Raw genomic sequence first — 20422 nt, forward strand, 5'->3', positions numbered from 1 at the left:
CTGTAATGTCCCTAACCGCTTCTCTAGGCACTTTATCTTATTTAAGCTTATTTAATCTAAATACAATTATGAAATGTTTAACCCGCTCACAGTTTTTTGCAGAAACCTGAATGATGTCTATCACTTATTCTCATTATCAGACTCCTTAAAGTCTATTAAAGCATATTTGCTTAATATGCTCGATTTACCTATGTTGTGATTTAACTAATATTTCATTCTTAATATTTCATTTTCTATTTAAAATAATATTGTGTTGTTAATCTAGCTGTGTACATCCTTTTTTTTTTCTTTTTATTTATTTATACATTATTTATTACTTTTAACTTTTTAATTTATTTTTAAACTTACTTTGTTATTATTATTTTTGTTTTTTCTTCCTTTTTTTTCTTTCTAGTTTTAAAACAAATTTCAACAAAATAAGATTTTCTATCAAAATGCATTCGACTGTAATTTTTTTTAGTTGAATTCAATGCATAAATAGGTAAATAAATAAATAAATAAATACACTCATTTATTCATTCATACATTCATTCATACCCTCATTCATTCATTCATTCATACATTCATTCATAACTTTGTTCAATCATTCATACTTTCATTTAGCCATTCATACAATCGTTCACAAATTCCTTCATTCATTCATTCTCTCATTCATTCATTCATTTTTTCATTCGTTCATTAATTAATTAATTTACTTATTAATTCATTCATGCACACACTTCTTCTTTAATTCATTCGTTAATTCTTTTGTTTATTAATTTATTCATTCACTAATTAATTAATTAATCCATTGTTTCATCCGCGTTTATTCATTCTTATATCCATTCGTTCATTAATTTATTAATTCATTCACTCATTGTTCTATTTATCGTTCATCCATTTCTTCTTTCATTCATTCACGCAAATCATTCATTCACGTACTCATTCATTCATTCATTCACATATTCAATCAGCCGTGCATTTATACATTTATTCATTAATTCCTTGACGAATTCATTTATTCATTCATTCATTCATTTATTCCTTGAGGCTTTCCTTTACCCATTCATAAATTCATTCGTTCATTCATACCTTCATTCATTCATTCATTCGATCATACATTCATTTATTCATTCATTCAGCTCTTATCCAAACATTCATATATTAATTCATTCATTTATTCATTCATTCGTTTATTCATTCGTTCATATATGGATTAATTCGTTGTTTTGGTCAATCATTCGCATATTCATCCATTCATTCGTTCATACATTCATTCATTAAACTAACCATTCATTCATACGTTCATGCTTCCATTCATTCATTCGTTCATTCATTTATTCGTTTTTTCGTTCATTCATGCATTCATTTATTCACTCAATCCTTTATTCATTCAAGCATTCATTCATATATTCATTCATTTATTCATACATTCACTCACTCACACAATCATTAATTAATTAATTCATTGATTCATTCATACATTCAATCATTCCCTCTTTTTACCAAACATTTATACGTTAATTCATTCATTCATTTATTGGTTTATACATTCGTTCAGATGTTTATTCATTCATCGATAATTCAAATATTTATTGATTAATTCGTTCATTCCTTCATTCATTCATTCATACATTCATACATTCATTTATTCGTTCATATATTCATTCAATCATGCATTCAATCCTTGTTTTATTCAATCATTCGTATATTAATACGTTTATTCATACATTAATTCATTCATGCGTTCATTTATTCACTCATTCATTCATTGTTGAATTATTCATTAACTAATTAATTTACTTATTTACATTTATATATTCATTCATACGTTCATTCCCTAATTGATCCAATTGTTTATTAATTTATTCACCCACTCACTCATTGGTTCTTTTATTTCTTCATTCTTTCATTCATGCATTCATTCATTCATTCATATAGTTATTGACGCATTCGTTTATTCATTCCTTCACACATTCAATCAATCGTTCATTTATTCATTCATGCCTTCATACATTTATTCATTCATTTCTTCATACATTCATTCACTCATTCATGCATTTGTTTAGTCATTCATTCACTCATTCATTAACACATACATCCATTTATGCACCCATAGATTAATTTATTAATTCTTAAACTCACTCATTTATTCGTTCTAATTAACCCAAAAAATAATTAATTGATTTATTTTATTTTATTAGTAATTTATTTACATATTTATATTTATTCATTCATTCAATCACACATTCATTAATTGATCCATTCGTTTATTCATTCATTTTTGCATCCACGCATTTATTGTTTTTTTTAATTCCTCATTCTTTCATTCACGACAGGGATGACGACAGTCTCCCATCCCCCATCCGTAAAGTTTAGTAGTCCTATCTGTTATTCAGGGATGACGGCTAAGCTGAGCATGCTGAGAAATTACGGGGCTCATAAAATTCAACCGTTGCATGCAATTGCTGTTTAGCATATATCTGACGGTTAAGGACTGTTATCAGTTTACGTTGAATTCGTTTCTTTTCGATTTTTCTTCTTTTTTTTGCTGCCGATTATATGTGAATATTAAAAAATTCACCTGAATATCTGGCATTTATTACATTTTAAACATGAATTAATACCACACATTTCTTTACGTATATGTTCTCAGTAATTTGTATAAAAATGCCAACCATCTGAGAATAAGCGTATATGTTTGTTTACATTTTTCAATAATTGAACATGTATTTGTATAATCTAATGTCGCTTTAGGGAATATATGCAAAATGCGATAACTGGTGAATTGGAAACGGCAAATTATCGGATCAGTAAGTCGGCTTGGTTGAAAATCGAGGAACATTCGATTGTAGCCAACATTGTCCAACGTACCGAAGATATGACTGGTTTGGATATGTTATCAGCCGAAGAGATGCAAGTAGTTAATTACGGTATAGGTGGCCATTATGAACCACATTTTGATTTCGCTAGGGTACGATTACATATACACATACATTTATTTTTGTAAGCAATGGCGCTTAATTTTTATTGTTTTCTTTTGTGTTTTAAAAATATTGCATTGGCATGAAGAAGTGAAATGGCACATACCCTGGCAAGTCATCAGTGTGGATATCCTAATCAAAAACCCCCAGGATGGTAAAAGTTTTTGAGTGTTTATGTTTATAGTACATCATTTAATTGAATGTACCTTTATTTTCACTTTTATTCACCTTGAAAGTACTTTTTTATGCTTATTATTGTTTAAATTAATATTGGAATCTAAATGATATATTTATGCCCACCATCGTAAAAGGACACATTAAAATCATCAATTTCTTTACATCATATAAGGTGTGCCGAAAGATAGTAATAGTTCTACCAAAAATAGCGAAAATAAAGCTAAAATAGATGGCTTTCGAACAGATGATTTGAACACGGTCTTGGGTGTGGCAGGTGATGACGAAGCTGCTAAACTGATAGCCAGTATTAGTGTGCCGCAAATGGTGCGGGTTATGACTACTTTAGCGGTTCGCAGGCGACGCAGTACACCGTTGCTGAGATCTTTGGCTTTTAATATCAGCAGCGCTAATGAGCAATTAGATTTAAAGCAGTATGCTGACGTTGTTACGCAATGGCTAGCTTAAATTTCCAAGATGTTGTGCTAGCTGCCAAGCTTTGCGCTGATATACACTAAAGTTAACTAAACGAATGAACGAATTTATATTTTAAAAACTTAAGTTATTTTGAAAACGCCAAAACAAATTTTCTATAAACTACGTGCTTTGAAACCAGGTTATGTAAACTTAGTCTTTTTCCTTTTGTCTAGATTTGGTTTCGAAGACGTAAGAAATGTTGGGTTTACAACGTTATGCTATAGTCCTGGCTACTCAATTTTTTCGAAAAGCCACCTATTCAGGCAATGCTTTAAGATCGTCAACAAATGTTGCCACAAAGGAAGCTACACAAGGTAACAAATCAAATAAGGTCACAAATAAGGTAGAAGTAGAAACTAAAGGAGATGAGCCGGTTAAAAGGCCTAAAGGTATGGCGTCATTATATTTACTATAATTCTATACTATAGAAAGAATTATTTTAGGAAAACTAATTGCCGCTGCTTTTGAAAACCTTAAAGATGATTCGACTAAAGAGAGAATTTTGCCAGAACCAAAGTTATCTTCGACTTCTCCCTCGTTACCCTCGATTGACGAGCAAATAATCAACGCTAAAACGGTAAAATCATTATTAGCTTTAGCGGAAAACAATAGTACTCTAACGCGCAAGCATGCTTTGCGTATAGTTTCTATATTGGCTGACTGGACTAGTATGAACCGTGCAAAGCTGTCAGAGTTTGAAAACGATTCTCGGTTTTTGCGTATATGTCGTATGTTAGGGTGTTCATATAACACATAAAATATTTACATTCTAACAAGTGGTGGCTCATTTACTTACTCTCTAAAGAACAAAATTCGAAGTTCAAATACATTGCAACAAGTTGTAATTCTGGCTCGCTCATTTACTTCTCTTTTTTTTACCAAATTCGAAGTTCGCTCATTTACTTCTAATTTTTTTTGACCAAATTCGAAGTTCGCTCATTTACTTCTCCTTTTTTTTGACCAAATTCGAAGGTCAAAAATCGAACACCTTTCTCTCGTCTCCAAACGGTGCACTGAATTGGACAATCATTTAGGCATCAACGATAAAGACTTGGCTGAATTCATAATACATTTAGAGTCGCAGAATCCTACGTTAGAAGACTTTCGTAATACCCTTTGAGGATTGTGGCTTATTTGCCCTTGCATAATATGTATGGTACTTACATATATATATATCATCATATATATGGGAACGAATTAAATTTGCGACCTTGAATCCTTAAATAATAACAATAACTGGCTGTAACTTATTAATAAAAAAAATGAGCGTTAAGCTAAATAATTACATATTGTAACGAGTGTTCTTGGGCAGGGTATACTTAGCCAATCCAGGAATCTTTCCAAGAAAATTTGTATTGAAAAAACTTCGACCTTCGGTTTTTATTTATTTCTAAAAAAAACCAGCGAGGTGAGCCGACTCTTCTTTGACGTTTGAATATTTCTTATTCGTTGCGAAAGATTATTATTATATTTACTTTTCCACGTTTCCCTATCGCGAGTTTCTTTTGGTGCTGCCACACAACTAAAGGGCTGGGCGTAGTTCGACGGTAATTGCGGTCACCATCGCTGTACCGTTACATGCATGTTTTAGACTTTGCTCACTTACCTATGCATTGTGACGATATTCTTACACATCTGTATGCTAACTTAAGTCTGATCGAACATGTTTTTATAAGCCGCAGAACCGTTAAATGCGTTAATATGATATAATACCATCCGTAATTTTATAACCCTTTTCCCTATTGCCTATTGCTTGTATGCGTATTTTTACGTCTGTTTTATTGTCATTGCTAATCTAGGTACCAAATCGTATGATTTCATACCCCGTTAGGTAAAAATTTATGCATATTGTTTATATATATTCTACTATATATACATTTTATACATTTACATACATTTTATGGCTGGGCACATTTTCTGAAGACACAGTATATAATGAGTTTTGTATACAATTTCCTTTTTTTTCTTTTATACATATTGAATTGTCAACGGTTTGCGCGGGAGAAGGATGATATTATGTTAATCAGTAAGGAAAAAAAGACATGTAAGGGACCAACCAGACTGACTACTTGGGGACATTTGTGCGAACGGACTTGTTATCAGTAAGGAAGCAAAACGCTTCCTTACAATATATAGAAGCAAAACAAATGTATAGGTGTATGTGACGTCCACTTAATAATAGGCATATTACTGAAATGTTTGCAACATGTTTAAAAAGAGAATTTTAACATGTTTCCTGGGAAAAGATTGATACGCATATATTTATACAAACGTAAATGTATCGTTATAAATCTTTTTTCTCTTTTTTTTTTTCAACTTACTTTGTTATTATTATTCTTCTTTTTTCTTCCTTTTTATTGTACACTAGTTTTAAAACAATTAGTATAAGATTTTCTATTAAGATCACTGAATAAATGGATAAATTAAAATCAATAAAAAGTAAACCGACATATGTTTAGAGACATAGATAATTAAGGGGATATATGTACAAAGTATGTTGCTTACTTCTAAAACAAAGCGCTTTTTTCCTATTTTTTATTGTTTTATTTCTATAAATAAACCTAGATTACCGTACGTTTGTAAGAGAGAGGAACTGTATAACAACAGTGTACAGAAACATACGAACATCAATCAAATGATATTTTACACAACTTTATTCCTCACTTACACTAAGGAGATGAAATTTCATTGAAATTTAGCGCACGATCGGACAGACTGGCCAACTGCTTTTAGAATTTAAGGTGAGGAATCTTTCGTACTACGAACAGACAATTATTCGGACAGATTTGTTATTAGTAAGGAAGTAAAACGCTTCCTTAAAATTCATTCATTCAATCATCCACGTATTCATTCGTTCTTTAATTTCTTCTCTCATTCATTCACGCATTCTTGCATTCATTCACTCATTCATTCATTCATTCATTCGTTCAATCATTCATACTTTCACGCATTCATTCGTTCATTCATTTATAAATTCATTCATACATTCGTTCATTTATTCACACATTCATTCATACCTTAATTCATTCATTTATCCGTCCATATATTCATTCATTCATCCATTTATTCATTCATAAATTGATTCATAAATTTATTCCTTCATGCATACTGTAAGGAAGCGATTTTGCTTCCTTACGGAATACAAGTCCGTTCGCCTGAAATAGCTACCCACAGCGAACCACCTGTCAGTCCGAGCTGTCCGTAAACGTCTGTCTGTGGTAAAAAAGCATGAACAACCTCCTCCAGCATAAGTCAAGAACTCAAATGTATAAAAGCATAGATTTAAGAACTCAATAGGTAAACAAGCATGAGTCAAGATATAAACGCGTAGATTCAAGAACTCAATAGGTATGCAAGCAGGATTAAGAACTCAAATGTACGAAGGGCTAAGTAAAAACTCAAAAGTATAAACACAAGTAAGAACTCAAAATGCTTAACAGCAGATATAAGTATTCAAATGTAAATGAGTATGCAAATGTAAATAAGTAGGCAAATGCAAATAAGTATTCAAATGTAAATAAGTATTCAAATGTGGAAAGCATAGGTTTAAGAACCCAATCTGTATTAAAACATAAGTAGAAGAACACAACCCGACTTATACAATTAAGTAAAATCGAATCGGTATGAACGCAGTAGGATACACGCACACTCACATGAGCTCAAACATACACAGAAGCTATAGTTTTTTTGACCGTTGTGATTTCGTAGCGCGCGGACGTGTTCGAAAGTGCTCCGTTTATATCATAGGCGATTGTTATCAGAAAATTATCCTAGAGTGGAATTCTTGTATCGGAAAGATAAGTAAACGATAATTAAAACAGTGATAGTGCTTTTGAGCGTCTTATTTAGTTATAAAGGCATTTAAAATAGAAAGTGACAGGTCAGGTTTCGTTTTCTTTATTTTTTTCTCCCTTTTTCTTCTCTGTGAATTTGCCCGCTTTCATGCTTATTTGGGGGTCGTTCAGTGCCACCCAGGTAAATAAAGAAGGTGAGCAAATCGCGGGAGGACAATGCCATCTATTGCTGCTTTAAAGCAACCCTGTGCATCTGCGAAAGGTTTAAAATATTACGTAATAGCACAGACTTACTCCTTGTTTTTCATGGAATAGCTTAGTGTAGCATAGCTGAGGGCGACATTAATTTAACAAGCAGTATTGGTCAACCCTACACCGACCCAGGGCCTCAGAGGGGAAAAGATTGACAATAAAGTAAGTGCAAAATTTGTAGAAAATACCTCCAACGACAAAAACATACATAGTGAAACATACTCTGCACACACAAGAAACGGACTTGCGTACAAGGACGTCACAAACATATACATACACAAGTAGATATACATAAATACATTAAAATAAACACACACGAACATACGCACACGAACTTATACATAGATATATACATCCACACAAACAAACGTAAGAGGGATTCTCATATACATACATTCATAACTACATATACACATAGCTTAACATATATAACACTAATACGAAAATTATGCCGGCGAAAACCGGAAATTAAGGGACACCTCAAGGCGCACAAGGCGCCACGTGGGATAATCCGGAAGTGTTACCCGATCCGTTCAAAAGAAGTATTCGAATCCAAAGCTCACCTGAGCAAATCGCCGGGCAACATACGCAAATGAGAAGTCAGTCCTCTCCATCGATCCTTCAGGAGGAATCTTTGATGATAAGAGAAGGTGAAAACTCTTTTGTCAAGCTAGAAAAGAAAATTGGAGAACTCATCGAAATGATGGCCCCAGCTCCTTCTGCTCCGGCTAGGCGTACCATTCATCAGCCGATGAGAGATTTGGTGGACATGCTAGCTGTGTTCCATAAGAAAGCCGCAAAAGAGTTAGGGAATAAAATGCCAAAAAAAGCGGTCAGAGATGGCACAACCCAGACCGAAAAAAGGGGCAGAGTAAACTCCACGAAAAGCCTGAGAGAGGAGGCATCCACGGATGCTACTCCTGCGAAGAAAAGTAAGCGGGCCGGTGATGGGATAAGTACCAAAAAGGAGGAGCCAAAGCAATCAAAATGCGGAAATGAAGAGTGGACCGTGGTCCAAACAAAAAATAGAAAGGTCAAGCCAATCAAATTGGTGAACAGGGCGGATGCAATTGTAATCAAGCAAACGGGCACTATGTCATACAGCGATATGCTGAAAAAAGTTAAAAATGATGGGGAGCTGCAAAAAGTCGGCGAAAATGTGACGAGAATACGGAAGACACTGAAAGGAGAAATGCTGCTGGAGTTTAAGCAAATTGCGAAGGAAGAAAACTCTGCTTACCAGAAATTAGTGGAAAAAGCGCTCGGCCAGGAGGCTATTGTTAAACTAATGACCAAGCAGACAAAGATCGAATTTAAGGACCTGGATGAAGTTACCTCAGCGGATGATTTAATAGCTGCCATAAATACGAGCTTTAGTAGTCTAAATATCAAGAAGGAAGCAGTCACCTCAATCAGGAAGGCGTATGCGGGCACACAAACTGCAACTCTATCGGTCCCAACAAAAACTGCTAAAGAGTTACTTGAAGCCGGGAAAATCAAAGTTGGCTGGGTAGTGACCAGGATTACAGAAAAATTCACAGATCGTAAATGCTTTAGATGCTTCGAGGCAGGCCACATTGCTAGAAATTGCAAAAAAAAAAAACAGATAGAAGCAAGTGCTGTCTAAAATGCAGCGAAGAAGGGCACCGAGCAAGAGACTGCAATAAGAGCCCGTGCTGTGGGATTTGTAAGGAACAAGCCAAGCCTCATGACCACCCAATGGCCGGCAGAAATTGCCCGGTAAATTCACGCGGCGCTAACAACAATGGACAGCCATAAAGTGTATGCAAATAAACGTAAATCACTGTCGTACTGCACAAGAGCTGCTAAAACAGAACGTCAGAGAAGCTTCGATTGACATAGTAGCCGTAATCGAGCCATACAAGGTAGGCTCCGGAAACAGTTGGGCAAAGGACAAGAGTGGAACTGCAGCCTTTTGGCAATGCAGCTTGCACCCGTCAACCATGAGATTCATCTCAGCAGGAGAGGGCTTCGTCTGTGTCAAATATAGAGAGGTTTACCTTTACAGCTGTTACTTCCCGCCAAGTATAAACCACGCGGAATTCGAAAAACGTATAGATGAGCTATGCACCGACGTAAGGGGAAAAACACCGGTAATTTTCGCCGGTGATTTTAATGCCTGGGCGACTGATTGGGGTAGCAAGTGGACGAATGCTAAAGGCAGAATAGTGCTTGAATCCCTAGCCTCATTGGATTTGACAATCCTAAACGAAGGTAATGAAAACACTTTTAACAGAGATGGCCGTGTGTCCGCGATCGATATTACCATGGCCAGTAGTGCATTGGCGTTGCGTATACGATGAGGTGTTAGCAACATATATACACACAGTGACCACGCAGCAATAATCTGGGAAATACAGCAGAGGGACCCAAGTGGAAACCAGAATCGCTAGATAAAGAACTCTTCGAGCTTACTTTGGAAGAAGCTCAACCCAGAAACTCAGCTCAGGCTGCCGTCGCGGAGGTTTTAGCACGGATTATAAAAGCCTGTGACGGTTCAATGATAAGACGTCGCTTCTGTAAGTCCAAGGAGCCAGTATACTGGTGGACTGACGAGATAGCCGAACTAAGGAAAAAAGCGATAATAGTCAGCAAAAAAAACTGTTTTCAGAAACTGATAAATGAGATTAATGAGGACCCATGGGGGATGGCGTATAAACCGGTAATGAAGAAATTGAAGTATTCTGAGCAACTAAGCTGTGCTGAATTTGTGGAAGAGATAATTGGTACACTGTTCCCACAGAAAGTCAGGTTCGTGTATGTGCCACTGAGGGAGGAGAGGGACAATATAAATCTCACCGGGCCCGAGGAGATTGCGGCCATCGCAAAAGAAATAAAAGCTAAGAAAGCGCCTGGCCCTGATGGTATCCCAAATTGCGCTATAAAGCAAGCCATGTTGGCAAAGCCTGCTATGTTTGCGAGCACTTTCAACGCGTGTTTGAAAGAACAAATTTTCCCAGATAAGTGGAAACAACAGACGTTGGTGTTGCTGCCAAAGCCAAACAAGCCGTCGCATGTTGCAAATGCATACCGCCCTATTTGTCCATTAGATACGGTAGGCAAGGTGTACGAAAAGATTATTCGAACTCGTTTAGAAGCATCACTTGAGAGATCTAAAGGGCCATCGGACTTCCAATTCGCCTTCAGGAAAAAGAAAAGCCCAATGGATGCAATAAAAACATTCACAAATACCGCAGCAGAAGCGATCAAAGGTAAACGTTGGATGGAAGGCAACAAGAAGTATTGCCTAGTAATAGCATTACATATAAAAAATGCATTCAACTCAGCAAACTAGTATTGCGTCATAGCTGCCCTACAGGAAAGAAGATTTCCACATTATTTGATTAATATAGTGGCTAGTTATTTTACCGGCAGGAAACTGAGGTATGTTACGGATAACGGGTGCAGGGAGAGGCTGATCACTGGAGGGGTACTTCAGGGATCAGTCCTAGGCTCTACGCTGTGGAACGTAATGTACGACAATATCCTGAGATTACCTCTTCCAGTGGGAGCATCCATCGTGGGTTTTGCAGACGACGTAGCGATAACTATCGTGGCGAAAACTCTAGAGGGAATTACCACTACTGCGAATAAAACCACCGACATGATCAAGAGGTGGCTGCGATCAGTGGATTTAGAGCTGGCGGAAGAGAAAACAGAAGCGGTATTAATCTCTTCTAGAGCAAGAAGCAATAAAATACCTAGGAGTGAAGATAGACTGCAGAATCTCGTTTAAACGCCATCTGCAATACACGGGCGAAAAGGCAACGAAGGTAGCAAAGTCGTTGACGCGCTTACTGCCAAACTTGCGTGGCCCTAGGCAAGACCGTAGGAAGCTGATCGCAGATGTGGTAACGGCGATAATAATGTACGGCTCTTCTGTGTGGAACAAGGTTTTCGCTATCCCGTCATACACGAGAGACATACAAGCAGCATACAGGCTATGCGCTCTAAGGGTGTGCGCCGGATATTGGACGGTGTCGGAGGACGCGCCCCTGGTTATCGCTGGTATGATGCCAATCGATCTGCGTGGTGAAGAAGGTCTGTATAGAGCCGAATTTCACAGACTGCCAGCTGAAGCGGCTAAGCAGCGAGTAAAACAGCGTCTGTTGGAAGAGTGGCAGGAGCGCTGGAGCAGAGCGGGTAAGGGTAGGTGGACGCATCGACTCATACCAGACTTACGGCCCTGGGTGAATAGGCAACATGGTGAGGTCGACTTTTATTTGACCCAGGTATTTAGCGGCCATGGTTGCTTTCGGTCCTATCTGAATAGATTTAAAATAGAGCAGGACCCATTATGTAGTTTTTGTAAGTGAATCAAAGACGCTGAAGATGTGTTCTTTGTCTGTCCGAAATACTATAACGAACGACAGAGACTACAGACGGAAATTGGAATGTTACCTTTCCCCGACAATCTTGTGACAAATATGTTGCATGACCTGAAAATATGGAAGGCGGTGGAAATGTTTCGCCGCAAACATTATGCGTAAACAAAGACACGAAGAGCGTCATCGTAGGCTTTTAAGTAGTGCCTAAACGGCTACCCTCCCTGTGAAGGTATACCTAAACGGTCGTGCCACAGGGTAGGGAATAGGAGAGGTGGTTTTTAGCGGGTTAAAGTCTCGCACTGCCCTAATGGGCGCCCTTCGATGGTCTTCCACCTCACAAAAAAAAAAAAAAAAAAAAAAAAAAAGCACAGAAGCTACAGCAGCATTGCACAAAGGTATAGCATCGTTAGATCACATTGAATCTTCAAATAATGTACAAAGCTGATAGCACCGTTAGGGTATACAAAACTTAGAGGAGTAAGTACGTAGGTAGGAAAAATAAGAACTTACGACAATGCATAAACTGCATACATAAAATGCACGAAGACACGTTCACACATGCCAAGCACGTAGAAACACGCAAAGCAAAGCGTATGCAAACACAAAGACATAGTAAGGCATAAGCACTCACGTACCTAACGGTGGTTGAATCACGCGATTTGGTGTAGACGTAAGTTGGTATTAGCCAACCTAAGATAAGCATACACACAAGCACAGTACCTCAAGGCATATGTAAACACACAGAACATGATGGCAAGAGGACAAGCGAGCGGGACTTCAGCTATAAAAGAGCAGCTCGGCACACAGATTCTTTCAATTTGGTGTCATAGCTGTCTAAGGTAAGTGCGGACGGACAATTTGACAAGCCAACCTTTTTCTTTATTATTTTATTCTGACTTACGGATAGGGGATGAGCTGACTTAGCTGTTAGTCGCCATTCCTGAAGGACTTGCAGAACTACTGACTTACGGATAGGGGATGTACTGACTTAGCTGTTAGTCGCCATCCCTGAAAGATTGGAGAACACCTTTTTTTGCACTTATACACGAATGACCAACCTAAGACAAACCACCGGCCCCGAGAGCCAAGGCAGCTATGACACTGGCAACGTTTCTGTTTCTCTGTAGCGCTTCGCGATAATCCAAAAGAAAAAAATATATAATAAGATAAGAAGTTAATCTCTCACCACGTGCAAACCACACCAGAAGTCGGATCACCTCGCTGGTTCCTTGCCATAGCCAGCTTCTCCACATCGCTGTACTTCTCTCCAGTAAAAAGGAAATAATAAATAAACGAGTTTGTACACCATTCCCCCCGAAGGTCCGGATTATTTTTATTCTAAATTTTCTTGCAACGAAACTTGGAGTGGCTGAGTTATATTCCGCCCAAAAAACCCGTTACAACGTCTTTGGCGAAAAACAACAATATAATTTTTTTCGATTTCGGGCATGTTACACCTTTTGATTTTGTCGAAAAACAGGAGTTCCATATATTCGATTTAGGACGATGTTACCGCTTACATTTTCAACAAAAAATTAAAGAGTTGATTTGTTTGATTTACGTAGATGTTATCTGTTACGTTTCTGGCAAAACAAACAGACAGATAGGCAGGTAGACTGACTGACTGACTGACTGACAGACCGACAGACTGACTGACAGACAGACTGGCAGACCGACAGGCTGACTTGCAGACTGAGTGACTGACTGACTTGCAGACAGGCAGACAGACTAAAAGATTGACTGACAGACCGACGCACTGACTGATTGACTGACAGACTGACTGACAGATCGACGGACAGACTGACTGACTTCCAGACAGACAAACAGACTGAGTGACTGACTGACTTGCAGACAGGCAGACAGACTAAAAGATTGACTGACAGACCGTCGCAAACAGAGCCAGACCAATGCACATAAATGAAATCGGTCAGGAAAGTCACCACATGCAAAAGCTTGTCACAGAGAATCGCAGACTACCAGCAGAAACGCCGTGAAATATTCAGTGCGGAAATTCGAAAAAGACGAGACCTCACAAGAAAATATAGCAAAATCCTTATGCTTCGACAGAGGAGAAAGGCCTATAAGAATTTTAAACGAAAGAAAGTCTCAGCGATGGTTACCCTGGAGCACGATAACAGGATGTTCGCGCGCACTAGAGTTGACAACACCGAAGTAACCGTTCTGTTGGACGCAGGAGCCAGCGTCAATTGTTGTGGTGCAGGGGCGACAGAATTCCTTAAAAGTCGTAGACACAAGATCGCAAATCTTCGAAATCACCACATTCGAACAGCAAACTGGAATAAGACACCGGTCGAGTGGGAAGGGGAGACCAAAAACGATGAATTCTTCATAGTTCCAGATCTACGGCAGCAGTTTTACTTTAGCATAGGCCTCTGGGAGGTTCTTGGCCTATCCGTTGGCACCAGGGGAGCCATCACCACTAAAGCCTCAAGTAAGAGCCAGACTGTGGAGTCGGTAAGCCAACAACACGGTAATCCCGAAAGTGCCTGAATTCACCGCACCAATTGACTGAGATGTAACAAAGCTTCCTCGATAAAGTTATCGCAACCTTTCCATTTTTGACTAGTTTGGACTAGGCAAGACGCACTTGGAACAGCATGTGATCACCGTTACTGAAGACAACCCGCCTGTGAAGCAGAAACATTACCTAATATCACCGGCAATACATTGGTAGGTTTATCATGACCTGGATTGAATGCTGGCGATGGGGGTAATAGAAGAGAGCAACAGTAGCTGGAGCTACCCAATGACTTTAGTACGAAAGGGCGAGCAAAACCGCTTATGCTTAGATGCGCGAAGGGTGAACGAACGAAATGTCAAAGACGCATATCCGCTACCGCATATTGAAGGGTTACTCAGCCGATTGCAACACATTCACTACATCTCGGCAATCGATCTCAAGGATGCATTTTGGCAGATTCCGCTTGAGAAGAAATCGCGAGAGAGAACAGCATTTACGGTGCCAGGGAGGCCGCTGTATCAGTTCACTGTAATGCCATTCAGCTTGTGCAACGCAGCGCAGCGCATGTGCTGGCTGATGGATAAGGGTATACCGGAGTGCCTCCGATTAAATGTGTTTGTGTATCTGGGCGATCTGATGATCTGCTCACCTGATTTCAATTACCATTAACATCAATAAAAGCAGGTTTATTTCTTTATTTCCCTGTGGAAATAAAGTACCTCGGATTTATAGTGGGAAACGGACAAGTAAGAATAGATCCCGCCAAGGTAGAGACCATGACCGATTGTGCTGTGCCTAAAATTCCGAAGCAGCTCCGAAGGTTCATCCGCTTGACTAGTTGGTATCTCCGTTTCATCTTTAACTACGAGACAATCGCAGGACCACTGCATGATTGTCTCACAAAAGAGCGAGTGAAGAATTTCGCACTGTCAGAGAAAGCCCTGGAAGTGTTCGATCAGTTAAAAAACGTCTCGTTACCGCACCAGTCCTAGTTACACCAGACTCCAGGAAGCACTTGTATGTGCAACGCGAAGCGTCAAGAGATGGCGTGGGGCAGTCTTATTCCAAAGAGACAGCGACGAGAATGAAAGGCCCATTGCTTACATGTCGGCGAAATTGAACAAAACGCAAAAGATCTACACGGTCACAGAGCTAGAATGCCTGGCGGCAAAACTATGCGTTCGAAAGTTTCGGCCATACATTGAGGGGCTTCCTTTCACAGAGATCACCGATCACGTCAGTCTGAAATGGCTTATGTCTCACAAGGAGCTGTCTGGTAGATTGCCGAGATGGAGCCTTAAACTACAGGCGCTAGACTTCACGATTGAACACCGTAAGGGTACTCAAAACATTGTCCCAGACACTCTTTCACGGATGGATCTGAACGAGATTGTAGAGATCAGCGTGCCGAAAGAACTTCAACCACATTTAGTATCGGCAGCTCATACATCACCATCATCAGGGCACGGAGGAATACACAAGACCTTACAGCGGTTAAGAGAAAAGTATTACTGGCCGGGGATGGCAGCAGAGGTGAAGGCCCTGGTTAGGAGCCGTGAGGAGTGCTGTTGCAGCAAAACTGGTAGAACCCAAACACCACCGATGGGTAAGCAGCAAATCACCGAAAGGCCGTTTCAGCGCATATACATTGATTTTATGAGTCCGTATCCGAGAACCAAAGACGGCGGCACCTGTATATTCGTCTATTTGGACCACTTCTCCAAGTTCGTGCTACTCAAACCGATGAGGACAGCCAGTGCCAAGGGAGTTATCAGGCACTTGGAGCAAGACGTTTGGATATTTGGAGTACCGGAAATATTACGCTCCGACAATGGCAAACAATTCATTTCAATGGCGTTCCAGGAGTTCCTGGGGAAGTATGACGTTCAACACATCAAGAGAGCATTCTACACGCCGCAAGCCAACGCACCTGAAGGAGTCAACAGATTCATACTACAAATAATACGATCATACATCGCGGAGAATTAAAAGACGTGGGACACCCATCCTAACGACGTCGTCTTTTCGTTGCGGAGTGCAGTACATAGTGCCATAGATATGACACCCTTTTATGAGCTAGTTGGGTTAAATATGATGCAACATGACCACTCGTATAAGGAAGCTCGAAAGCCAGAGAAAGTCCGGGGCAATGGTGCCAATATCAGGTTCATACCCGAAAAATCAGAGCTCGTGAAAGACATCATTACTAAGAAATTGACACAGGCGTACGAAAGAAACCGACGAACTTACAACACCCGAAGTAGGCCGATTCAATTCAAAGTAAGGCAAGTGGTGTACAGGAAAATTTTCAGGCTAAGCAACATTGCGGAAGGGCACAATGCGAAGCTAGCATCAAGTAATATTCGATGCATAGTCACCAAGACGATAGGGAGTTCCTTGTATGCACTCGGTAGCGAAACAGGGCGAAGGCTGGGAGTGTACCACGCCAAAAATATTTTCTCCCTCTATGCCGATATTCGGCACAAGTAGTTAAAAAGTGTTTCATATAAAATTTTTTTTACATTAAAATCTAATGAAAACGAATAGTCAGCAAAATGTAGATAAAAGCTAAGAAATGAGAAAAAAATTATGAATATTTGCATTAAAATTTAATAAAAACAGAAAAATAAGTAGAAATGTAGGCAAAAGCTAAGAAATGAGAAAAAATTGTAAATATTTAAGTACATTTACGAAAGCACAAGCAGAAGGTTCTCGATGAAGTTGAAAAGATTCCGTGAAAAAAAAAGAAAAAAAAATGTCATAGAAACTGGAATGATTTGCTCACTTAAACGGTAACAGGAAAAACTTAAACGGAACAAAATCGAAGCAAGTTCATTTGAAGGTTATAGGATCGTCACAAAAACTGTGAATTGTTATTTTATGATATATGGAATAGTAGAGAGAAAGAAAAGAAAGAAAAGCACCGAACTAGACAAGGGTGCGTGAAGGTGAAAAAGAAAAAAAAACAGGAAACAATTGTTAAGCGCATAAGTGAAAAAAAAATGACTCGTTTTGTTTGGTTGTGAAAAAGAATACAGTCGATACGTCATAGAATGTGAATTAACGCTTATTATATATAATTCATTTGTATTGTAAAACAAAAAAAGAGAGAAAGAAAAAAACAAAGCGATCGGCATAATAAGAAATAGAAACTGAAATAAATTTTATTAACCTGCCAACAAAGTTAAATGAGTGGTTTAAATGAACGAACGGTGAACAAGGTCATTCTATGCTTTGACGGGTGAATGCAGCCATCATTGAAAGGAGATAAGCGAGAGTCATCAGGCGGTCGCAGACTCAAGGGCGTTACAGGTGACAAGAGGATTAAGAGGTATTGTTGTAGCTTATAATATGTGTATTACAGCAAAATCATGCTTCTGTAAATAAAAGGCTCCACTGCGGAGGCGGGGCATGGGAGGGGAGCGTACGTGAGGGACGAGTAGGGACTAAGACTGGACCAACGAACGTCAGACAAGAGAAAACATCGACTGACATACTATTGACGAGTAGTAAGATGAAAAGCTATAGATCTATTAAATTGTGCCATATTGCATACTTTGTGTTTTTCTTTGTTTCTTTCTATTGTTAACATGCGGTACGGCGTGAGCTAGGCCGTATATAAAAACCACTATGTTACATCGGTTGTTACGAGATAACGACAAAAACACTTGATTTGGGTCTTTGCAAATTGGATCGCAATACCGTACAACGTCTACAAGATTTCTTTGCAACATCGGTATCATGACATAAAATACATTTTTAAATTGTTTACCAAACGAAGGCGCACAAGTGAAAAGTTTATAAAAACCAACTTAAAAAGAAAGAGGATAATGGAGGTAAGATATATTATTTAAAATTTTAAAAAATTCACAAAAGTCACGAATGTTGCCTATTCAACAAACTAAGATAATGGTATAATTCTCGTTAGCTCTGATCGGCGGTACTCATTTGCTTCTCCTTTAATAATACATACATCATTATGCCAAATCCTTATACTTAAGCTTAACTGATACGGCTGCTTTCGGTTAATTTAATCAATACCAGAATTAACTAACAGAAATAATGTTTGGAGATTTCCGTAGCATTAAACTAACTTCATAAAAAAGCAAACTCGGTACTGAGATATGCCTAAGTGATCTTTTTGTGAGACGCTAAATAACGGAGCTCCCGTTCAAGAACATACAGATGCAGATACAGATGGAATAATGTGGCAAATATTACATATTATTATTCGGGAAGATTCAAAGTTTTTCGTCCTTGCGGATGCCCTTTTGAAACAATTTGAATCTGGCTCGGTTTCTGTACATACTTTTAAAGATATCCAACGTTAGCACAATTTTCGTGCTTCTGTAATCTAATAAATTAAATTCTTTAAGGAAAAATATAATCATCAACTGGAAACACGCCTATGCGAAGAATCGATTTTATTGGTAATGGCATTTTTAGTATCCTTTTTTTCCATTTTATAATAGACGACTTGCGATAAGTCGTAAATCGGATGATTCAACCAATACTGCGTTCGTTCGCAGCAAGCACATCATAAAAAAGAAAAGCGGTTAATAAAGAAATATTAGGTGATTAACTTTAACATTATATTTAAGTGCAGTAATTCTTTAGCAAATCATTAAAAATTATTAAAATGTAAGAAAAAAAAAATCTAACATTATATTTTGTTATTTATAATATTATAATTGAATGTAAAGATACGTAAATACACAAACACACACGTATATATATATACATGCTGCAATATAATTGTTAAATACCGCTGTGAGTATAAGCGCATAAGATAAGTTAAACCAAAAAAAAAAGAAAAGAAGCAGAGCACGGACAAAAAAGTGTTATAAGTAAATAAAAGACGCATATGAAAGATAATATACGTCTTCAGGGAAATCTTTGATATCCACTACGTCACGTCAGCATATGAAGATTTCGAAGCGTTTTATTGATTATGAAAATGTCAGTTGGTCCCATTCAGTTAGCTGGAAAATATTTGAACCCAATACAGCCCACAGACTCACGTATATATTTATATCACCATACCAATAATAGTATATTTTACAGTTGCAGTCTTTTGCTTACGATGCCTAGAAACATATATGGCATATTTAATTCTTTCACCTAATTTCCTTTCTTTCTCCTTCTTTTTATGCAGTCGTGAGTGCTACAACAACAGACGAGTCTAAGCCTGCCAGGTTTATTTCTGCAGAAATGGAAGAATAATCTACTCATGTCTACATCCTTTTGGTGAAACCTACAAAACTGTCAAATTTCATGAAGAAAAAATAAATACAATGTAATATATTTCAAAAAACGTAGCAGTTGCCTTAGTTACACATGTTGTAAATAGTTTAAGAAATATGGAATGCTTAGGAAGTCAAACTCATTTATTCAATCATATTAAGTAGCACTTCCGATTCATAAAACGTTGCCTGGATTATTAGTCCTAATTTTTTACAGTACAATATTTGAAAATATATATAGGTTTTAAGCTTCAAGTTCATTTTTATTATGTATACAAAATAATTTTTATGTGTTTTACTTACGTTTATGCACACAGCCAGCCGAAATGATGGAATAGAAGCCCAAACGTATTAAACATGTATTCTTTGCTGGTGATTGAATTTGTTTCTTAGAAATTATTTTTAAGAAAGATTCAAGCGGGCTAATCGATACGTCGTTATAAAAAGAATTAATCATGGTGGTGGCATACCAATCTTCTGGCAATTCTAACCTCAAATTTTTACATTACCAATGCGATACACTTTTAACGGCCTATCATGTCCATCACCTACAAGTAGTTATACATTATATAAATGAATGGGACTAATTTAATCCCGAGTTAAGCAAAAATGTGTACTTGTCTTAAAACTTCCCACGACTATTATAGTATGATACGGTTTTTGTATAATTGTAGCAATTTAAAAGAGT

The 20422-nt window shown here is 37.8% G+C and overlaps 1 protein-coding gene across 2 annotated transcripts; it reads left to right on the forward strand.

Annotated features, from left to right (window-relative positions):
- The first annotated feature begins 444 nt into the window (after positions 1-444).
- LOC119642564 lies at positions 445-19672 on the forward strand. Of its 2 annotated transcripts, XM_038041741.1 has the most exons (5): positions 445-481; positions 2737-2953; positions 3052-4003; positions 4058-4191; positions 19647-19672. In XM_038041741.1, the coding sequence occupies exons 3-5, from the start codon at positions 3811-3813 to the stop codon at positions 19650-19652; spliced, it is 333 nt and encodes a 110-aa protein (XP_037897669.1). In that variant the 5' UTR covers positions 445-481; positions 2737-2953; positions 3052-3810; the 3' UTR covers positions 19653-19672. The 2 variants fall into 2 exon arrangements, 1 of the variants encoding a protein (XP_037897669.1); XR_005248084.1 differs by lacking the exons at positions 445-481; positions 19647-19672 and adding an exon at positions 18103-18318 and having other exon boundaries at positions 2769-2953.
- The last annotated feature ends 750 nt before the right edge of the window (positions 19673-20422 follow it).

The sequence above is a fragment of the Glossina fuscipes genome, unplaced genomic scaffold (assembly GCF_014805625.2).
Source record: "Glossina fuscipes isolate IAEA_lab_2018 unplaced genomic scaffold, Yale_Gfus_2 226, whole genome shotgun sequence".
Classification (NCBI taxonomy): Eukaryota; Metazoa; Arthropoda; class Insecta; order Diptera; family Glossinidae; genus Glossina; species Glossina fuscipes.

Excerpts from the sequence above, each read along its gene's own strand:
- LOC119642564 (XM_038041741.1), top strand. The coding sequence starts at position 3,811 with ATGTTGGGTTTACAACGTTATGCTATAGTCCTGGCTACTCAATTTTTT. Across the intron at positions 4,004-4,057 it reads GCCGGTTAAAAGGCCTAAAG|GAAAACTAATTGCCGCTGCT; the intron begins GTATGGCGTCAT and ends GAATTATTTTAG.